Source organism: Mytilus californianus, unplaced genomic scaffold (genome assembly GCF_021869535.1).
Source record: "Mytilus californianus isolate M0D057914Y unplaced genomic scaffold, xbMytCali1.0.p SCAF_11, whole genome shotgun sequence".
NCBI classification, from domain to species: domain Eukaryota; kingdom Metazoa; phylum Mollusca; class Bivalvia; order Mytilida; family Mytilidae; genus Mytilus; species Mytilus californianus.
In genome coordinates this window covers 36541090-36562820 of record NW_026262593.1, presented here as the reverse complement: position 1 = coordinate 36562820, position 21731 = coordinate 36541090, and the positions used below count along the sequence as shown (strand labels likewise).

Here is a 21731-nt window from a genome sequence, read left to right as displayed (position 1 = left end):
TGATGACCTCTGTATGACAAGCCTGAAAAATTGCTGGAAATATAACAAATTTATATTTGCTAACTTCTTTTAAAAGTTATATTTTTAACATATAAAATAGTAAAAGTTTTTGCATGGCTTCGGGTTAAAGAAGCAATATTTATCATCAAATTAGAAAGCAACTTGATGATATTATGAAACTTAAAAATCAGAGTTGACTTGATAAATTTTGCCTTAACCCTTTCCTCCATAATGACGCCTTTGGACGCCATCCCCTTTACTCCATAATGACACCTTTTGACGCCTGTGTAGTACATGTACCTCAATTGAAATGCTTTGACTACAAAATGTCTGCATCAGATTTAATAAAATTTGTATCCAATATGAAAAGGATATTCATAAGAATATCTGACTTAAATTTAATTGATGAAATATTTGATTTTCGCAATGCATTAATACTTTAAAGCATATTTTCAGCATTTTATTAAAAAATCCTATGCAAATCAAGTATGCAAAAAAATAAAATTCCATTGAGGAAAGGGTTAACTCTTGAATTAGCTGACTATGTGATGATCACTATATCTTCTATTATTGATTTATGTTGATCTTTTGTGAAGCAACATTTCTAAACCTATTGATAGAGAATCATAACATTTCGGCTGCTTTTAAAAATCAAAGCACATTTAATAGAATTATTTCTAATGTATAATGCATTAAATTTGTATTAACATCTTCTATTTCCATTAATAAACAGGCTTTACATCCTAGCCAATTAAAAAGAAAAAAAAGTACAAAGGAGCAAAAAATATTTAGAAATAAAGTTATTTAAATTTGTATTTACATCTTCTATTTCCATTGATAAACAAGCTTTACATCGATATCTTAGGCAGTTAAAAAAGAACAAAATACAAAAAGAGCAAAAACATTTGAAAATAAAATAATCAGTTAAATCTTGACTTTGTATTAAAGACATTAGAAATGAATTAACTTATCAAACAAGGTAAAGATCACACAAACATAATTATTGCTTTAAAGTGTTGAGGTTAATGATGGTAAGTATAGCAAAAAAGATCAGAAAATTTAAAATATAGATCCATATGTATTAGGTGATATTGAATATGATCATGCTATAATATAAGAATAAGAAGATGTGGTATAATTGCCAATTAGACAACTCTCCACCAGAGACCAAATGACATAAGTATGTATATCGACCAGTTTGTCTTATGCAATTTTTTCATAAAGTGGTTTATGCTTGCTAGGTCTACCATGCATTAATTTTTACCCCACCATCCTTTAAATGATAGATTTTCTCCTTGTTCTATGTGAATCAATTGTTGCACTATGCTTTTAAATTAAAAGAACATCACATAGTCATTCCAATCATCCATTAAAAATTCTTGCAGAATCCACATTATAATATTTCTATTTTCTTCTATTAATAATATTCAAATACCGGTAATTGTTATGAATTTCAGAGGCTTGAAGATTCTGTACTAAAAGAAGGTGAAGACTACACAATAAGAGGTGAGGACAGCAACCCATCCAAGATACCAGCCCGTATAAGGGAGATTATAACCAAGAACCTCTCACCTGATGATACAGACATACCATCTAAAAGAATGTCAACTCCAAACACAGGCCAGTTGCAGGAAGAAAACCGTATATTAGCAGCAGAATTGAACCGAGTAGAAGATCTCCTTGCTGCGAGTCGAGCAGAGCGTGATGAACTTGGAATCAAGTACAATGCTCTGAGTGATAAGGTAGGTTTGGAGGTCACATGTTTGTAAATGTGTAAAATTGTCATTTTGCCTATACATGTATATTAGTTGCATATTCAAGAGGTAATTCCCCATATAGCACAATGTATTGTTTAGAGTTTCTTTGTAATTACCATTTAGTCAATTCCACAAACCTCAGAAATCTTTTAAAGTATTTAACTGAAATTGAAAAAATTAAGTTTTTAAAAAGGATTGAAATCATACTTTCAAGGAAAATTACCAAATCCTTTACCTTTTAAGTTTGAATTTGTTTACCTACAAAATGTACTTGTCTGAAGGGGAGTTAACTCTTAAAATTAAACATTTAAATGAACTAAAGCATCAAAGTTTAAACCTGTATAGCAAATTATATGGAAGATGAATACACAGAAGAATGCAAGGATGCATAGAAAAAAAGCATGCATAATGGCTAAAGTGATACAGCAGATGTACATGTCTATAGAATCATAATTTATAGCCAGAATTCTTCTTGAATTTTGTTGTCAATTTGTTATTTATTAAGTAGACAATCAGATATTTTTATTAAGTCATACATAATTGATAGATTTCAAATATTGATTGTACTCGTGTTTAGAAATGTGTAGCTTTTTTCAACTATTATATGTCCTGATCTCTTTGCCTGAATAAAGAGAGATCATCTGTCAAATTTTTGTCATGTTTTTGAAGAAGAAAAAAGATTTATGCATGCTGTAGAAAAAGACATGTGAGAAGTTCAGAGTAAAATGCTAATTTATTTTAAATATCAGTTCAATACAATTTTAAATCTTTATATTAGATGATCATTTGATTTTGATAGTCTATGTCAATATGAATATTAGCCAGAACGTGTCAAAAGGTTTGATCATCACAAATATAAGTTTGGAAGTCTGTCAAACCATTCAGTTCTACATGTGTAGAAATATATTGTCCTATTAAACAGGGCATTTGAACCTATATTTAATTTGGATAATAAATGATTGAATTAAAAAATAATTAATTGATTTTTAAATGTTTTGATAGATTTTCATGAAATTTGACATGAATATAAATGATTTTCAAAATTGCTGTATGTAAAATCATTAGTGAATGCACCACTTTATTCTGAAGCCATTAAATTAACGGATAAATTACTTTTTTTAATTGGAACAATACACCTGAGATTATAAGTCAGTTTATAATATCAGAGATGTTGAGGTTATGTTCTGGTCAATGATTTTTAATCTTATTAAAAGTTTTGTCAGTCTAGTATATAAATGTATGTGTGTGATTGACTTATTATAGGGTAATCTTTTCGACAAACTTTGTGCAGAGCTCTGCAGTTTTCAAATTTTCGTTGTTTTACGCAGAGTACACTACAGTTTTATACCAGGTCAGTTTAGATTTTTATTATCTGTTTATTTAGATACCAAATATTTACATATATATATATATATTTGAGAACAAGTTATAATTTTTTTTTTGTACTACAAAAAAAATGTTTACACTTAAGATGTAAATTTGAATATGTACAAGTTTTTCGTTGCTTATGGTAAATAAACTGAAACATTTCAAATGCATTGAGAATACATGCAAACTATTATGATTTTTATTGTCATATTACTTCTACACTGGTGTACTTTGTAATTGGTTATATATCAGAAAAACCTACCAAAGCTGAGTTCTTTGCATTTTGAATTTAGTGTATTAAAAATTATTTTTAAAAAGTACCAGAACATTTTCCAAAATTAGTTGATTTTTTGTAAGTCTTAGAAATTTAAACAGTTGCAAAAAGCAGTGGTAACATGCAGATGTGCTTTAGAAGCTAATGATAATTTCTTACAGACTTAATTATTAGCTCACCTGGCCCGAAGGGCCAAGTGAGCTTTTCTCATCACTTGGCGTCCGTCGTCGTCGTTGTCGTCGTCGTCCTCCGTCGTCGTTAGCTTTTTACAAAAATCTTCTCCTCTGAAACCACTGGGCCAAATTTAACCAAACTTGGCCACAATCATCATTAGGGTATCTAGTTTAAAAAATGTGTCCCGCCAACCAACCAAGATGGCCACCATGGCTAAAAATAGAACATAGGGGTAAAATGTAGATTTTGGCTTATATCTCTGAAACCAAAGCATTTAGAGTAAATCTGACGTAGGGTAAAACTGATTATCAAGTCAAGATCTATCTGCCCAGAAATTTTCAGACAAATCTGACAACCTGTTGTTGGGTTGCTGCCCCTGAATTGGTAATTTTATGGAAATTTTGCAGTTTTTATACGACCGCAAAAAGATTTTGTGGTCGTATATTGGTATGACGTTGGCGTCGTCGTCGTCGTCCGAAGACACATTGGTTTTCGCACTCTAACTTTAGTTTAAGTGAATGGATCTTTTTGAAATTTGACCATAAGGTTAAATACCACAAAAGGAAGGTTGGGATTGATTTTGGGGGTTATGGTACCAACAGTTAAGGAATTAGGGGCCAAAAAGGGGCCAAAAATAAGCATTTTCTAGTTTCCAGACAATAACTGTGGAACGGTGTATGGATCTCTCTGAAATTATACTACAAGTTTCCATACCACAAAGGGATGGTTAGGATTTGCTTTGGGGGGTTATGGCTCAAACCGTTTAGGAATTAGGGGCAAAAAAGGGGGAAAAACAAGGTTGTCCTAGTTAATGGACAAATACTTTAGTACAAAACATAACTTAAAGCAGTGTAAGGGAGATAAATCAAATACATCATTGAAATTATCTCCCTTACACTGCTTTTAAATTATGTATAAAGTAATGGTTAATGAACAATAAAGATAATTTAAAACAGTGTAAGGGAGGTAATCCAAATACAACGTTTTGGTTACTTCCCTTACACTGCTTTTAAATTATGTTTAAAGAAATGCATATTTATAAAGGAAGACCAGTAAAAATATCTGCAAATGTTGCATCTTTTTTTTTTACAAAAATATCCATATGAAGGTCCAAAGGGTCCACAATTAAACTTTGTTTGATTTTAGCAAAAATTTAATATATGAGGTTCTTTGATATGCTGAATCTAAACATGTATTTAGATTTTTGATTTTTGGCCCAGTTTCCAAGTTGGTCCAAATTGGGGTCCAAAATTAAACTTTGTTTGATTTCAACAAAAATTGAATATATGGGGTTCTTTGATATGCTGAATCTAAACATGTGTTTAGATTTTTGATTATGGGCCCAGTTTTCAAGTTTGTCCAAGTTGGGGTCCAAAATTAAAGTTTGTTTGATTTTAACAAAAATTGAATATATGGGGTTCTTTGATATGCTGAATCTAACCATGTATTTAGATTTTTTATTTGTGGACCCCGTTATCAAATTGGTTCATATTGAGGTCAAAAGGGTCCAAAATTAAACTTTGTTTGATTTCATCTGAAATTGTATTATTGGGGTTCTTTGATATTCCAAATCTAACTGTGTATTTAGATTTTTAATTTTGGGTCCTGTTTTTTAAATTGGTCTACATTAAGGTCCAAAGGGTCCAAAATTGAACTTAGTTTGATTTTAGCAAAAATTGAATTCTTGGGGTTCTTTGATATGCTTAATCTAAACATGTATTTAGATTTTTGATTATGGACCCAGTTTTCAAGTTGGTCCAAATTGGGGTCCAAAATTAAACTTTGTTTGATTTCAACAAAAATTGAATATATGAGGTTCATTGATATGCTGAATCTAACCATGTATTTAGATTTTTTATTTATTGGCCCCGCTATCAAATTGGTTCATATTGAGGTCAAAAGGGTCCAAAATTAAACTTTGTTTGATTTCATCAGATATTGAATTATTGGGGTTCTTTACTATGCCAAATCTAACCGTGTTTTTAGATTTTTAATTTGGGTCCCGTTTTTTAAATTGGTCTTCATTGAGGTCCAAAGGGTCCAAAATTAAACTTAGTTTGATTTTAACAAAAATTGAATTCTTAGGGTTCTTTGATATGCTGAATCTAAACATGTGTTTAGATTTTTGATTATGGGCCCAGTTTTCAAGTTGGTCCAAGTTGGGGTCCAAAATTAAACTTTTTTTGATTTCAACAAAAATTGAATATATGGGGTTCTTTGATATGCTGAATCTAACCATGAATTTAGATTTTTTATTTGTGGGCCCCGCTATCAAATTGGTTCATATTGAGGTCAAAAGGGTCCAAAATTAAACTTTGTTTGATTTCATCAAAAATTGAATTATTGGGGTTCTTTGATATTCCAAATCTAACCGTGTATTTAGATTTTTAATTTTAAGTCCCGTTTTTTAGATTGGTCTACATTAAGGTCCAAAGGGTCCAAAATTAAACTTAGTTTGATTTTACCAAAAATTGAATTCTTGGGGTTCTTTGATATGCTGAATCTAAACATGTGTTTAGATTTTTGATTATGGGCCCAGTTTTCAAGTTTGTCCAAGTTGGGGTCCAAAATTAAACTTTGTTTGATTTCAACAAAAATTGAATATATGGGGTTCTTTGATATGCTGAATCTAACCATGTATTTTGATTTTGGACATTGGACCATAACAGGTAAATTAAAAAAAATTCAAGTTCTTAGACCACATTCTTTCTGTGTCAGAAACCTATGCTGTGTCAAATATTTAATAACAATCCAAATTCAGAGCTGTATCAAGCTTGAATGTTGTGTCCATACTTGCCCCAACTGTTCAGGGTTCGACCTCTGCGGTCGTATCAAGCTGCACCCCAGCGAAGCATTTTATTGGTTATTATCTTGAATATTATTATAGATAGAGATAAACTGTAAACAGCAATAATGTTAAGCAAAGTAAGATCTACAAATAAGTTGTCATGACCAAAATTGTCAGTCGACCCCGTTAGGAGTTATTGCCCTTAATAGTCAATTTTTAACAATTTTTTGTAAATTTTTGTAATCTTTTACAAAAATCTTCTTCTCTGAAACTACTAAGACAAATTTAACCATACTTGGCAATAATCATTATTAGGATATCTAGTTTAAAAAATTTGTCCGATGACCCCGCCTTCCAACCATCATGGCCGACTTGGTTAAAAATAGAACATAGGGGTAAAATGCAGTTTTTGGTTTATATCTCTGAAACTAAAGCATTTAGAGCAAATCTGACAGGTGGCAAAAATGTTCATCAGACTTAGATTTATCTGCCCTGAAATTTTCAGACGAATCCGACAACCCGTTGTTGGGTTGCTGCCCCTGAGTTAGTAATTTTGCAAAAAATTTTCAGTTTTTTGTTATTATCTTAGATATCATTATAATATCTAATATCTAATACTATTAATTATGATTTTAACCTTATTTTACATGATTTCCAAAGCATCAGTAAATACAGGTGAGCGACACAGGCTCTTGAGAGCCTCTAGTTTCTTTGTGACAAAACATTTTTGCATAAGTATTGTGTATTTCAAGAGCTATTGGTTTGGAACAGTTACATCATAATAGCCTGAATTTAAAAGACAGTCGTGTGACAATCTGACAATCACATGACTTTTGTGAATGATTGATACAGCAAATACTATTTGATGAATCATGCAAGTCAGTGGACAAAATATATCAAAAAAATATTGCACCAGTGACCATTTTCACACAATATTTTACATTGAATTTTCAAGACGTGCCATGGGTTATCACATATTACATAAGAAAAGAGAAAATTATTAATTATTAAATGTGACTTATTGATGAAAAGACAGAACAGTTTTAGTTTTAGCGAGCTAGTAATATTTTAAATTTTAAGTACATGTGTATTTATAGCCTTTCTGTTGTACATGTACATGTATTGTCATAGAATTGCATTGTTTTCTAGAATTTTGAAATTCTATGTTCCTATTGTCATTGTCTTACTAGACTTTATTAGACTTGATAATGTCATTGTGAATGTTCAGTCTAGGTAGATATGGGTTAGATAGAGATGTGCCCACTCACTGGTAATCTTTTAGAAAAAGAAAATTTGCTTAGTTGAATAATTAAATCAACTGAACAAACTGATATTATTAATTCTTTGTAATACACAGTTTAGGATTGATTCAAATATAAAGCAAATTGTAACAAATAAAAGTTAAAATTTCAACAGTTTTAAAAGATCATTACTTTGGAAGAGTGATTTGTTCCAGGTGGCTAATTTTCCAATCTTATTTAATGTGTATTAACAAAAAATAATAGGGTGTTTAATATGTAATGAAATATGACCTACCCATGCCTGGGTAGATTTGAATATACATATCATTGATTTAGTTTGCAACAATAGTTTTTATTGCCGTCAAAGTTTTAATTTTTGACCGCTGGTTGTATAATAAATTCCATTGTTCCTTGATTAATAAAGTTTTGTAAATACATGTATGAAATTTTTTTTCTCTCACATAGATTTCTGAACAAACAAATTTTGATAACAAGACCACCATCAAAGCTGAAAGCTAAAATTGACATTTTTGATTATTTGTATTAAGATGTAAGAAATAGATTTAATCATTCAGTAAATTTTAATAATATAACCGATTGTTAAATATAATTGCTGTTTTAATGTGAAATAATTGTATTCTCACATACTGTTAATATATTTGTGAGAAACATCAATGGCTACCCATTGTTTGTAATGTTGGTCATGACAGGTAAATCAGATGATATTAAATATTTGATTTGTCTTAATTGTTTATTTACATTGACCAATTTCAGAAGAATCTTTATTTAATGAAGTTTTCTATTGGAATTTTTTTGCCTCAGTGTATCTGATAAAACTAAATTATAGTGAGGTTGATTTTCTTTTAAGCAAGATAAGTCAGATTTCCTGTGAACAACATAATAATTGCATTTTGGTTACCAATGGCTGATTCTAACAAAAGGTAAACACAGATCAGTATTCATATTCAGGAATTGATCAAATAATGAAAAATTTGATCGGAAATTTAGTCATGTTCTTACAAGTTGCATTTGATTTCATACTCATCAATGGTGAATCAACACTTTTAATGAGAAGACACTTAGTTATTAAATATGTCTTTTATAGATATATATTTTTTTCAAAGTTTGAAATGTTGACTATATTGTAATTGGTTTTGCCCATTGTTGAAGGCTTTACAGTGACCTATAGTTGCTTACATCTACATCATTGAAACTCTAGTGGAAAGTTGTCTCATTGGCAATCTTATCACATCTCCTTATTTTCATATAGCATACTTCGTAAATGTTGTTTTTGAATTCCATTGCTCCTTAAGAACTGAGCCCTTCAATTAAAGTAGTATTGTAGACCCAGTAATATAACATACTTAACCTGTCCAAGACATTTAATGATGTTTTAACTAATAAAGTAAAAGTTTTATTTTCTTACACATAGCTATAAGTTTTGAACTACATGTTTTATCATGACATGATGTTGATACAAGTATGATGTATTGATAGGTCGCTTGACTTTAAGCAATCCTATGCTCAAGAAGACTTGGTAAAGAAAAAGTACAAAGTTTAACAGAATATTTGTAAATGGAAAGTTTATGTTTGTTAGTACTTATTTTTTACCATGATAGCTTGATAAGTGAATAAAATTCGACTGTTACATACAAATGGATGTTTGCTGTTATTTTAACACCTTGAAGAAAATAGTTTGTCAATATGATAATTTTTACAAGATAAAAATAAATTTTATTAGACAAAAATACCACAGCAAGTCATGGCTTAGAAATTTTCTAACGAAAGGGATTTCATACAGGAACATGTATATTATTATTATATGTGCCTAAAGAAAATGTAAAGAAAAATCTATTAATCTTGGTATAAGATACCTTTAAAAGTAACCCAAATGGTGTTTGTCGAGCCTGCGACTTTTGTCGCAGAAAGCTTGACATAGGGAGAGTGATCCGGCTGCGATGGCGGCATTAGCTAACTTCTTAAAAGCTTTATATTTTAGAAGCTTGAAGACCTGGATACTTAATACTTTGTATATAGATGCCTTATGTTACGAAGGTTCCGTCTGTCATATGTCCATTGTCCTTGACCTCATTTTCATGGTTCAGTGACTACTTGAAAAAAAAGTCAACATTTTTTGTAATGTTAATTTCTTTCTTGTTATGAGTAATAGGATAACTATATTTAGTATGTGCGTACCTTGCTAGGTCCTCATGCCCGTCAGACAATTTTCATTTGACCTCGACCTCATTTCATGGATCAGTGAACAAGGTTAAGTTTTTGTGGTCAAGTCCATATATCAGATACTATAAGCAGTAGGTCTACTATATTTGGTATATGGAATGATTGTAAGGTGTACATATCCAACTGGTAGGTGTCATCTGACCTTGACCTCATTTTCATGGTTCAGTGGTCAAAGTTAAGTTTCTGAGTTTTGGTCTTTTTTTCTAATACTATAGGCAATTGGTCAACTATATTTGGTGTATGGAAATATTTTATGATGTACATGTCAGTCTCACAGGTTTTATTTGACCTTCACCTCATTTTCACGGTTCAATTCTCAGTGTTAAGTTTTTGTGTTTTGGTCTGTTTTTCTTCAACTATAAGCAATAGATCAACTTTATTTGTTGTATGGAAAGATTGTAAGGTGTATATGTCTGTCTGGCAGGTATCATCAGTCCTTGACCTCATTTTCATTGTTCATTGGTCAATGTTAAGTTTTCATGGTTAAGTTTGTTTCTTAGATACTATAAGCAATAGATCAACTATATTTAATGCATACATTGATTGTAAGGTGTACATGTCTGTCTGGCATGGTTTATCTGACCTTGACCTCATTTTCATGGTTCATTGGTCAATGTTAAGTTTTCTTGGTTAAGACTGTTTCTTAGAAACTGTAAGCAATAGGTCAACTATTTTTGGTTTATTGAATGATTGAATGGTGTACATGTATTTCTCGTTTGGTTTATCTGACCTTGACCTCATTTTCTTGGATCATGTTAAGTTTATGTGTTACTTGTAGTAAAGCTTTATATTTAGGACTATCAACATAAAATCAATGGTAAGCAAAGAAGGCGAGACATTTCAGCGTGTGCACTCTTGTCTTATTTATTTGTTCTCATTAATTTATCAAAGCATTTGGGTGCTTGTAATTACTCTACATGGTTAATTGTATCTACCTGAAATCTTGTACATTGTATATTCCTTATGTGAATTGGAATAGAATTTTCAGGTGCTACAATTGTTTCCATACTTATGCTTTTATCTTGCAGAGAACTGACATTGTATCTATATAGATTGTAGTCCATTGTTGGGTCTTTGTAAGTAGATGTGCATGATAGTAGAATCTCCTGGTCTATTGATGTTTTTGAGATCGGGGCAATTGGTTTGTTTGGTTATAAGATTTAGTTTATCCCATATTCAATCATTTGCTTCAATGTAAAATACAGAAACATTATCAATAAGACTTGGCATGACAGTACAAATCATGGCTTTACTGATCATCAAAATCCCTGAAACTGAAACCTAAGATTTTAAACTATTTTCATTGTACCAGAATTTAACTTATGTTAATGGATTTGTACTTGGATTCTGATTACTTAGAATAAGGTAAAATCTTGCTGATACATTGTACCAAGAAATATGAATTGGTACTTTGGAATTTACCTGTAAATTATGAATTAATTGGTGACAGAATAATTGACATTCATTATTTATGTATAGCACATCATTAGATTTGTATGGCCTATTCTGTTACAATGTATAATACATAATACATGTTTGTAACAAGTAATTAACTCGATTTGTCCTGTATATTAATCCTAATTGTTTATTGCAGAGGGAAATTGATTTTTTATTGTAACGATAGGTAAGAATGTGTCGGGTAGATATGATAAATTAAACCATTTGTCTGCTAAGGGGACTGTGATAAAACTATTTGGGTTAGACCTGTTCTGGGATTTAGTCATTATGGAACAAGAAGATCTTAACGGTGTCGAAGTAAGTGCATTACGTTTTAAGTCTCATCTTTGTTCTTTTATGCAGCGAATTGAATTAGTACATGGTTTTTGAACTGATTTATTTAAAAATCAATTATAATTGTTGTGCTGTAAAGACTACATTATTTTCTTGGGTCATTTATTTCTCTGAGAATATAAAATTTGACTGACAATCTTATGCAGATTTTATAGAAGATGGATGGCAGACATATGCTTACTTATGGCCTGAATGCCATTTAGCTTTATTCTAAGCTTTGCATTTTAAGGACAGCTAAAGTAATGAGTACTGAGCAGTCATTCCCACATACTTTTAAGTCAGTATTTCCTTTGAATTAGGTTTGGTAAATAAGGAAACTCTATATATGAGATTTTTACTTAAGACCAGTTTAAGTCATTCAGATATATAGAAGAGGTTTATCTGTTTTGGAGATGTCAAAATTTTTGCCATTATGAATAACCTGTTCTTCTGGTTTTAAAACATAAGATATAGATGGATAAAATATAGGTTGATCTATTGTGATTGATTATTGCTGATTTTTAATTGTACTATGTCGCATGACCTTTTAATTATAATTATTCATCAGAAGGCTTGAAAAAGCATCTAATTAGTGTCAAAAGTCATTGTAAGATATTAGTCCTGATATAGAACCTACTTGATTTAGAGGTTGATACACACAAACAACAATAGAGGTAATAGGCTGACATTGTCCACGAACCTTTAAAAGTTTCATTGTTAAATTTGTATTGTTTTTTTTCTCATACTTTTGTATACTGCATTATGCATACTTGTTCCCCACAATTTAATTGACTGGTCGTTAGTGACACGCTATTTTAATTGTTTTGGCAGACTTCAGTGGTTTATTAACGCAATGAACGATTTTGAATGTTTTTTTTATGTGATAAATAACGCAGAATTAGAGTGTAAGTACTAAATATCTATGAGAAGTTTTAAGATTTACAACTGTAAAAATAAATAGTCAGAAGTTTTTCTTAGCTTGCATTTTAATTGTCTGCGGTTTTGAATTTATTGGTAGATTTGATAAATTGCCAATTACTATATGCTTGTTTGCATAATAGTTTATTTTTCATGAATGATATGATAAATTTTTCATACATGTCAGCTAGACTTTTGTTCTTTGCTTATATCGGTCATCTAGACTTACATAAATTTTTATAATACAATAAATAGAATTTTTTTCAATGTCAATGTTTAATTTCGTTTTTGTAGGTTTTGTAACAATGCCAATTTGAACTTTTACAAAACATGTCTGTTCATTGCAAAAATCATTGTTAATTTTTTTGCTTGCTTGGCCTATACAGCCAGTGTAAGCTAGGGCTTTCACTTCGTGTCCATCATCTGTCATCCATTATCTTCTCTGTAAGTGTGAGGCAAATTTAAAAAAAGAATATGTATATAGGAGAAATATACATTGTGTGTATATGAAAATTCCCAATGCCATTTCTATCAGGCAACACTCATTTTTGCCCACGGCAGTTATAAATTCTAACTTGCAAAATAATTTTGTTTTCATCTAATTTAACATGGCCAACTTTGGTGAAGCTTTGTAGGAATGATTGTTTGGAGATTCTATGTAAAAGAATCTTCCCATTTTGAATGAGGCATGGCAAACCCAACATGCAATAATGCCACCTATCAACCAATTACCCCCTGAAGAAAACTAGCCTTCTTTAACTGCATGGTCAATCTTAACCAAAAGTTTAGAACTATAAAATCTTACAGGTAGATTGAAAGCAAGCCACTTCTTGATTCTAATTGGTCAGTGATAAAGCTTTTTATTACATTGGTAGCAATGAATTACATTGATTTCCCAGTCAAATAAAAACCGAAAATTTCACATGTGAAATAAACGTGGTTATTTCACTCTCTGACGTCATACAACAATAGGCGTTGTCAAGACGTCGATAACGTCGGATCAAAACAAATTGTGAATGCGTAGAAAAAAGATATAGTTCCTTACATTTTCTACATTAATTTCATTAAAAAAAAGCCATTTGCCAATGTAATAAAAAGAATAACTAATCAAAGAATTCAAATATCGAAAAATATTCAACTCGTGACCGAACAACACTGATAATTAACTCATGCGCTACGCGCATTCGTGAATTAATGTGTTGTTCGGTCACTCTTTGAATATTTTTCTCTATTTGAATTCTTCGATTAGTTATTCTATAAATATCCAGTGAAACAACTGGCCAAATTTCGTCAAAATGATAACAGAAAACTGTTATTAATATTGATGGCATGGCATACAAGACTGAAATCATGCTATGTAGGCTGCCATTGAACTTAATGGAAAATCACATATTAAATTTTATCCTAGAAACTACTGGGCTAATTTGAACCAAATTTGGCATCAATAATGTATGAAAGATACGAATAAAAGGAAGTTTTGGGTATACATCAAAGTCTATTATTAAAAATCCTTTTTATTTGTTTTGATTGGACTAAAATTATGGTTAAGAGCGTCAATTCTTAATGATTTTCAGTTTTTATACGACCGCAAAAAAATTTTTGTGGTCGTATATTGGTATGACATTGGCGTCGTCGTCTCCGTCGTCGTCCGGCGTCGTCGTCTTGCGTCGTCGTCCGAATACACATTGGTTTTCGCACTCTAACTTTAGTTTAAGTGAATGGATCTTTTTGAAATTTTACCATAAGGTTAAATACCACAAAAGGAAGGTTAGGATTGATTTTGGGGGTTATGGTACCAACAGTTAAGGAATTAGGGGCCAAAAAGGGGCCAAAAATAAGCATTTTCTAGTTTCCAGACAATAACTGTGGAACAGTGTATGGATCTCTCTGAAATTATACTATAAGTTTCCATACCACAAAGGGATGGTTAGGATTTGTTTTGGGGGGTTATGGCTCAAACCGTTTAGGAATTAGGGGGAAAAACAAGGTTGTCCTGGTTAATGGACAAATACTTTAGTACAAAACATAATTTAAAGCAGTGTAAGGGAGATAAATCAAATACATCATTGAAATTATCTCCCTTACACTGCTTTTAAATTATGTATAAAGTAATGGTTAATGAACAATAAAGATAATTTAAAACAGTGTAAGGGAGGTAATCCAAATACAATGTTTTGGTTACTTCCCTTACACTGCTTTTAAATTATGTTTAAAGAAATGCATATTTATAAAGGAAGACCAGTAAAAATATCTGCAAATGTTGCATCATTTTATTTTACAAAAAAATCTATATGAAAGATTTGACACTATATTTTTAATTCTATTATAAAATAGATTAAGTTAGCACTATGGTAAAATTAAATGGGTAATTATGGTTGCCAACTCCATTGGAAATTTGAATTGAGATTATGACCATATCTTGAGGGAAAGAATTTTTTGGGGGAAAAAAGGGGGGGGGGGGATAAAAAGAAATTGTGGGGGGTCAATTTTTTCTCATTTCAGATTTCAGAAATTAAAAAGAATTATTCTTCAAATATTATTTTTTTTTCAAATTTCAAATATTGAAAAATTTCAAGAAGTAATCTTTAATTGCACAGTATGGCCCATTAGATTTGTAAAATCTTTGATCAATTTTGGGTCCAGTTTTCAAAATAGTCTACATTAAGGTCCAAAGGGTCCAAAATTAAACTTTGTTTGATTTTAGCAAAAATTGAATATATGAGGTTCTTTGATATGCTGAATCTAAACATGTATTTAGATTTTTGATTTTTGGCCCAGTTTTCAAGTTGGTCCAAATTGGGGTCCAAAATTAAACTTTCTTTGATTTCAACAAAAATTGAATATATGGGGTTCTTTGATATGCTGAATCTAACCATGTATTTAGATTTTTTATTTGTGGACCCCGTTATCAAATTGGTTCATATTGAGGTCAAAAGGGTCCAAAATTAAACTTTGTTTGATTTCATCTAAAATTGAATTATTGGGGCTCTTTGATATTCCAAATCTAACCGTGTATTTAGATTTTTAATTTTAAGTCCTGTTTTTTAAATTGGTCTACATTAAGGTCTAAAGGGTCCAAAATTAAACTTAGTTTGATTTTAGCAAAAATTGATTTCTTGGGGTTCTTTGATATGCTGAATCTAAACATGTATTTAGATTTTTGATTATGGGCCCAGTTTTCAAGTTGGTCCAAATTGGGGTCCAAAATTAAACTTTGTTTGATTTCAACAAAAATTGAATATATGAGGTTCTTTGATATGCTGAATCTAACCATGTATTTAGATTTTTTATTTGTAGGCCCCGCTATCAAATTTGTTCATATTGAGGTCAAAAGGGTCCAAAATTAAACTTTGTTTGATTTCATCAAAAATTGAATTATTGGGGTTCTTTGATATGCCAAATCTAACCGTGTTTTTAGATGTTTAATTTGGGTCCCGTTTTTTAAGTTGGTCTTCATTGAGGTCCAAAGGGTCCAAAATTAAACTTAGTTTGATTTTAACAAAAATTGAATTCTTGGGGTTCTTTGATATGCTGAATCTAAACATGTGTTTAGATTTTTGATTATGGGCCCAGTTTTCAAGTTGGTCCAAGTTGGGGTCCAAAATTAAACTTTTTTGATTTCAACAAAAATTGAATATATGGGGTTCTTTGATATGCTGAATCTAACCATGAATTTAGATTTTTTATTTGTGGGCCCCTCTATCAAATTGGTTCATATTGAGGTCAAAAGGGTCCAAAATTAAACTTTGTTTGATTTCATCAAAAATTGAATTATTGGGGTTCTTTGATATTCCAAATCTAACCGTGTATTTAGATTTTTAATTTTAAGTCCTGTTTTTTAAATTGGTCTACATTAAGGTCTAAAGGGTCCAAAATTAAACTTAGTTTGATTTTAGCAAAAATTGAATATATGGGGTTCTTTGATATGCTGAATCTAACCATGTATTTTGATTTTGGACATTGGACCGTAATAGGTAAATTAAAAAAATTCAAGTTCTTAGACCACATTCTTTCTGTGTCAGAAACCTATGCTGTGTCAAATATTTAATAACAATCCAAATTCAGAGCTGTATCAAGCTTGAATGTTGTGTCCATACTTGCCCCAACTGTTCAGGGTTCGACCTCTGCGGTCGTATCAAGCTGCGCCCCAGCGAAGCATTTTATTAATTTCTTTTTTTTCAAATTTTCTTTTCTTTCAAACTTTACAAGATCAAATCTTTTAAAATTATATTATAGAATGAAGATTGACAGGCCCTTCACAATGAAACCTCATTTTATGTTGGTGAATTGGCATAGGTTTTGGCAATAATGCCATATATGGTCCTATTGAAACATGAGGGTAAACCACGTTAGAAACTACATGGGTAATGAAGAAATAACTGGCTGGAATATGTGACAACTTTTTAAGGGGTACCTGTCTTATTTGAAAATGGGAATTTTATTTGAAGGGGGCATATTCAGTTAGTTGTTTTAGCATGGTTCAAAAGTCATAAAATTGAATTTTTAAGATGTTTTTGGAAGTTTGAAACAAGCTTGCAGACAGTGATTTTTTTCAATTGACAAAAATTATTATCTCTATTTACAATTTTTCAAAGTGTTGTCAAATTATGCAGTGATTTTATACTTTAAAATACCAAAAATCAAAACTACTCACAATTTTCAGACTTTTTGATAATTTGGAAATTATTTACAGTTAACTAATCTGAGTAAATCTGCAGCTTAAACTTTGCAGTATTTTACATGACTTTTTGTATTATTCAGATTTTTCATTTAATTTTATTTTATTTACGAAACTGATTGATACCATTTTTTATTTTGTATTTGAATAGATAGTTTTTTTACATTAACTCTTTTACAGAGGGAATTGATTGAGACCCTTTTTCATTATATAATTGAGTAGAAAGTTTTTTTTATGTATATATATCAACTCTTCCAAAATGCAAGTTGTGTCATATTGATTTCAATTCAATACAGAATCAACCCTGACTTTATTTGCTGGTATTATGAATGAACAAATACATAGTTTATACATATAACCTACTATTTATATAGAACCTAGGTTTCTTTAATCTATAGATTTCTGTTTATTTTATTGAAACTGATCAAATAACATTGATTTTCAAAAAATGTATCAGTCAGCAGATTTCTACCTTGGTACATTTTGTCGTCAATAGATCAATAATTTATTTGTGTTAAAAAAGTGTTTTTCATTTTGATCATTGAGATGTTCCATAAATACATTAATTATAAATTAATTGAATGCTTCATTATGTTTTGTCAAAAAATATACTCTTTAATATTTTAAAAACTTTTATAGATTGTCATTAAGGTAAGGCATATATAATAATTAGTTGACATTAAAGTTTATGCTTAATGATGCCATGCTTTTTATGGTTGTTAAAATTGGTAATTAGTTTTTAATTTCATTTTTCTGATTTGTTAATCTCCATTTTTTTCACTCATGAGAGATTTTATGCTAGAGTTATTTCCCTTTAATGGCCAGTACCTTGCATAACTTTAAAAAGATATGAGTTTTCCTATGTCTTTAATATTTGAGAAAAACTTTAAAGAAAAAGATGAACAAATAGTGAATTAAAAATGCAATTAACTTTAAATGTTTTCTTTAATATTAATGAAAGAATTTCAAGTTACATTTTTAGTTGTTTTCAAATGAGATTTAACTTAAGTTGCTTGCTTAACTTCCAGTTGCAAGTTTAACTCACAAGGATGTAATGAAACAGAACATATTTTTAAAAAGTGATTTAGTTGACATTGAAGTCTTCAAACCCTTTGAAAATGAACTATGTTCAATGCTTACTGTTATTTACTTATAGTAACCTATAAAGAGTACACAATATTTTAAGAACTATACTTGTAAGTAATCTAGTTCTATTGGTAAAGAACATGTATCTTATGGAAACTTTCCCTGTCATTGTCTTACATTCTCAAGGAGTTTTTTATTTTACAGAATTTAATAAATAGCTGGTCTATGACCATTGTTTTCGATATGTTTTTATCAGTTGTAAGATAAGTGGTTACTTTTTTGGTAAAATACAACTGTATATTCCATAGTTACCTTGTTAAGCACGGAACTAGAAGAATGAATTAAACTTATCACAAACTATAAGTGGTTTGTATGGTCATGTTGAATTCATTGATTGATGACTGGGTTAGCTTTTAAGAACCATTGACTTAAATTTTCAAAGTTAAGTGTGTGTATTTACTTTAAATTAGCCACATATTTACTTTTCAAATTTAATACCATTAACATGTGTCCTTTGCTGGGATGCCAATTTTACAAATTTTGGTGAAGTTCCCCAATATCCGTATTACTATTAGCCATAGCCTATTATATAATTTATTGATTTAATTTGTTTAAAACAACTCTGATAGAATTATTGTGCATGAATTGTTCTTTGTGATAAACAATCAGTTTATGTAAGCAAATTATTTCTTTGATATCACATGCACCAAATACAATTATTTTTGGCAAATTGCAAGTTAATTGTAATGTTTATATTGCGTGACTCAGTACTAGTCGTAGCAACAGGGGGTAAAATGGACCTCTTGTGAATTGCTTATTTTTGGGGTAAGTTGCATGTTTGATATATTTTGATTAATTTGTAATGGATATTTTGGAAACAGTTCAATCATTATGTGACATTACCTTATATGCTATGACATTTGGCAAGGGAAACATACCGTATTATAATCTTTGTCATCAGATGTCGTGCAAAACAAGAAGTACTTTATAAATAATTTTCCACCAATTGGATAGAAATTGATGGTTATCCTATCTCTAACATTTGTCAAGAAATATAAATTTTGTCTCCAACTTATGTTAAACTAGTTTTTATGGATGAGTGCTGTTTCCTTGACATTTACCATATTATCTGTTTTAATGCTTTTTGTAAACAAAAAGTTTATAACTATATTTGAAGTGTCAATATTGTTTTTAATTTTTTAAGAATTATTTTTGTATAATATTATTATCTTTCTTAGCAATTGTCTTTGCCAAAAATATGGTTTTTGTTTTAAATCAAAGAAGTCATATGTCAAACCACAAATGTTTTTTTAAAGCTTTTGTCCTACAAATAAAAGATTTCTATGTTTAGCTTCATAATTGTGTAACCAAATCATAGAAAATATTATATAAGTCAATAATTTGTGTATGTACTAATTAATGCAGGAAATATTGCTGCTAAAAACTTTGAATAAATATTTTTACAGTTGAATAATGAAGTTAGATCATATCTTATTCCAGACATTTTAATACATACATACTAAAATTAAAGTCTCTAATAATATTTTGAAATAATATTGACCATTTTTTCAATATTTTAAAACTTCATTTAAATTATAATCAGTTATTTATTGATAATATTGAAATGGTAAAAGTGTTATATTGAACTATGACATTGGGTTTTACTTTTAAAGAAATATTTGTTCAAAGTGTCGGTAATCCTGTTGGATTAAGTCTATATTGGAAGCTTAGCTCTTAAACTATTTATTTTACGGCAATGAATTGTTACTTCTAAATTATAAATTTCATATTAATGATTAGTTACAATATTAAAGGGTAACTCATTTCAATTATATATGTTTACCTATATTGTAATAACATTGGTCGACCAATTAAATGTCCTGGCGGCAAATTTATCTAGCATGTTTTAACAAGCTTTGAAATTGTTTATCACGATTGTCAGATAATATTAGACAAGTGGTATTTGTGTGTATTGCACCTCCATGAGTTGACAGCCTGTGACAAGATTGTGGCAATAAGAGAGCAATATTAGGTTTGTCTAGTTTGGATGTGTGCACTCTTTACCTTAACCTTCACCAATTCTGTAGAAAGGATAAAAAGTTGATTTTCTTTTGAAACTATGGAAGACTCTAAGGTAGAAAGTTTGTGACTGGTGTTTGATTTCCTCCTTGTTCTGTGTTCACTTTTTTCTCTGCACATTTCCTATTTAATCCTCTGCCTGACTGCACTTTGCTATTTAACTCTTTTCTCCTCCTGCCACTTTGCTGTGTGATGAACCTATGCACCTTTTTCACCTCCATCTCTAAAAAAAAATGTCACCATTGATTTGACTTGCTAATTTGTCACTTGATGTCTATTTGAATTGCAATTATGTTGGAGTATTTAAATAGCTGATTGAAATTGATGAAGATGAAAGCTCCAAAAAGCTATATTATGGGGTGTTTATTTAAATTGTCATTAAATTTGTATAGTTAATTGAAATGTCTTTATTGTTGTTAGATGTATGTGTACATATGAAAGCAATTTTATTGTACGGTTTTACATGGGATTGTTGAATTTTTTATTTGAATTTGAATGGATGTTGTTGAAATCTATATGGTCCTATTTCATTCATGATGTGTGTTAAGTCTTTGTAGTAAAAACATATATTTAAATAAAACATTTTGTGCAAGTTTAAAGAAACGGGGAGAACTATTTTGAATACAAAAATAGAGCATAATGTTGATTGAAATAAAGATTAAGTTTCAATGTATATTTCTAATTAAAGTATTGACATTGGCCTTAAAAACTTAAAGTTGATACAAATAATTATATGGAATTTGTTCAGTTTTAAGTGATACAAATAATTATATGGAATGTGTTGAGTTTTAAGTGTAAAGCTGTTAAGTGTACAATAGGCCATTTGAAATTATGACAGATGACAAAATATGAACATTCAAAGAAGTTTTGTATAAATTTCTAATTAAATGATTAATTTTCTGAAATTTGATATTTGACAATTATTGGTACCCTTCAGAGATTTTTTTTCCACAAATTCATTAAAGGCTATCAAAAAAATTTAATTAAGCAATTAAGAATAGCTATTTTAAGTGCTTTCAACATAGACATTTTGTTGTGTCTGCAAAATTTTAATCAAGTTATAAATAAAAATTCTATAAATCAGGTTTGGAAACATTTCAAGAGTAGTTTTCAAATACAATATATAAGTATTGTGTACTCTTGTGGAAGCATAAACTGGACCAGAATATTACCAAATCCAAATACAGGAGATAATAAAAATGATTTATGTCGAATAATATGCTAATATATTAAATTTCTAACAGTTCCTTGTGGTATAGATATTTACGGTTCTTCACATTTAAACAGAACTACTGGTACATAAAGTTGATCACACATGCCATGAACAAAAGATTACAAAGCTTTAATTATCAGGAGA

General features: G+C 29.9%; 1 protein-coding gene across 10 annotated transcripts in view; it reads left to right on the top strand.

Moving 5' to 3' along the window:
- The window catches only part of LOC127720003 (rootletin-like), a 104307-nt gene that overhangs the window by 35326 nt on the left and 47250 nt on the right, over positions 1–21731 (top strand). For 9 of the 10 annotated variants that reach the window (XM_052226397.1, XM_052226396.1, XM_052226395.1 and 6 more), the window contains one exon: positions 1458–1742. In XM_052226397.1, coding sequence (XP_052082357.1) covers positions 1458–1742 — 285 coding nt within the window. Of the gene's footprint in view, positions 1–1457; positions 1743–20399; positions 20430–21731 lie in introns of those variants that run through there. The other variant, XM_052226407.1, reaches the window with a different exon arrangement.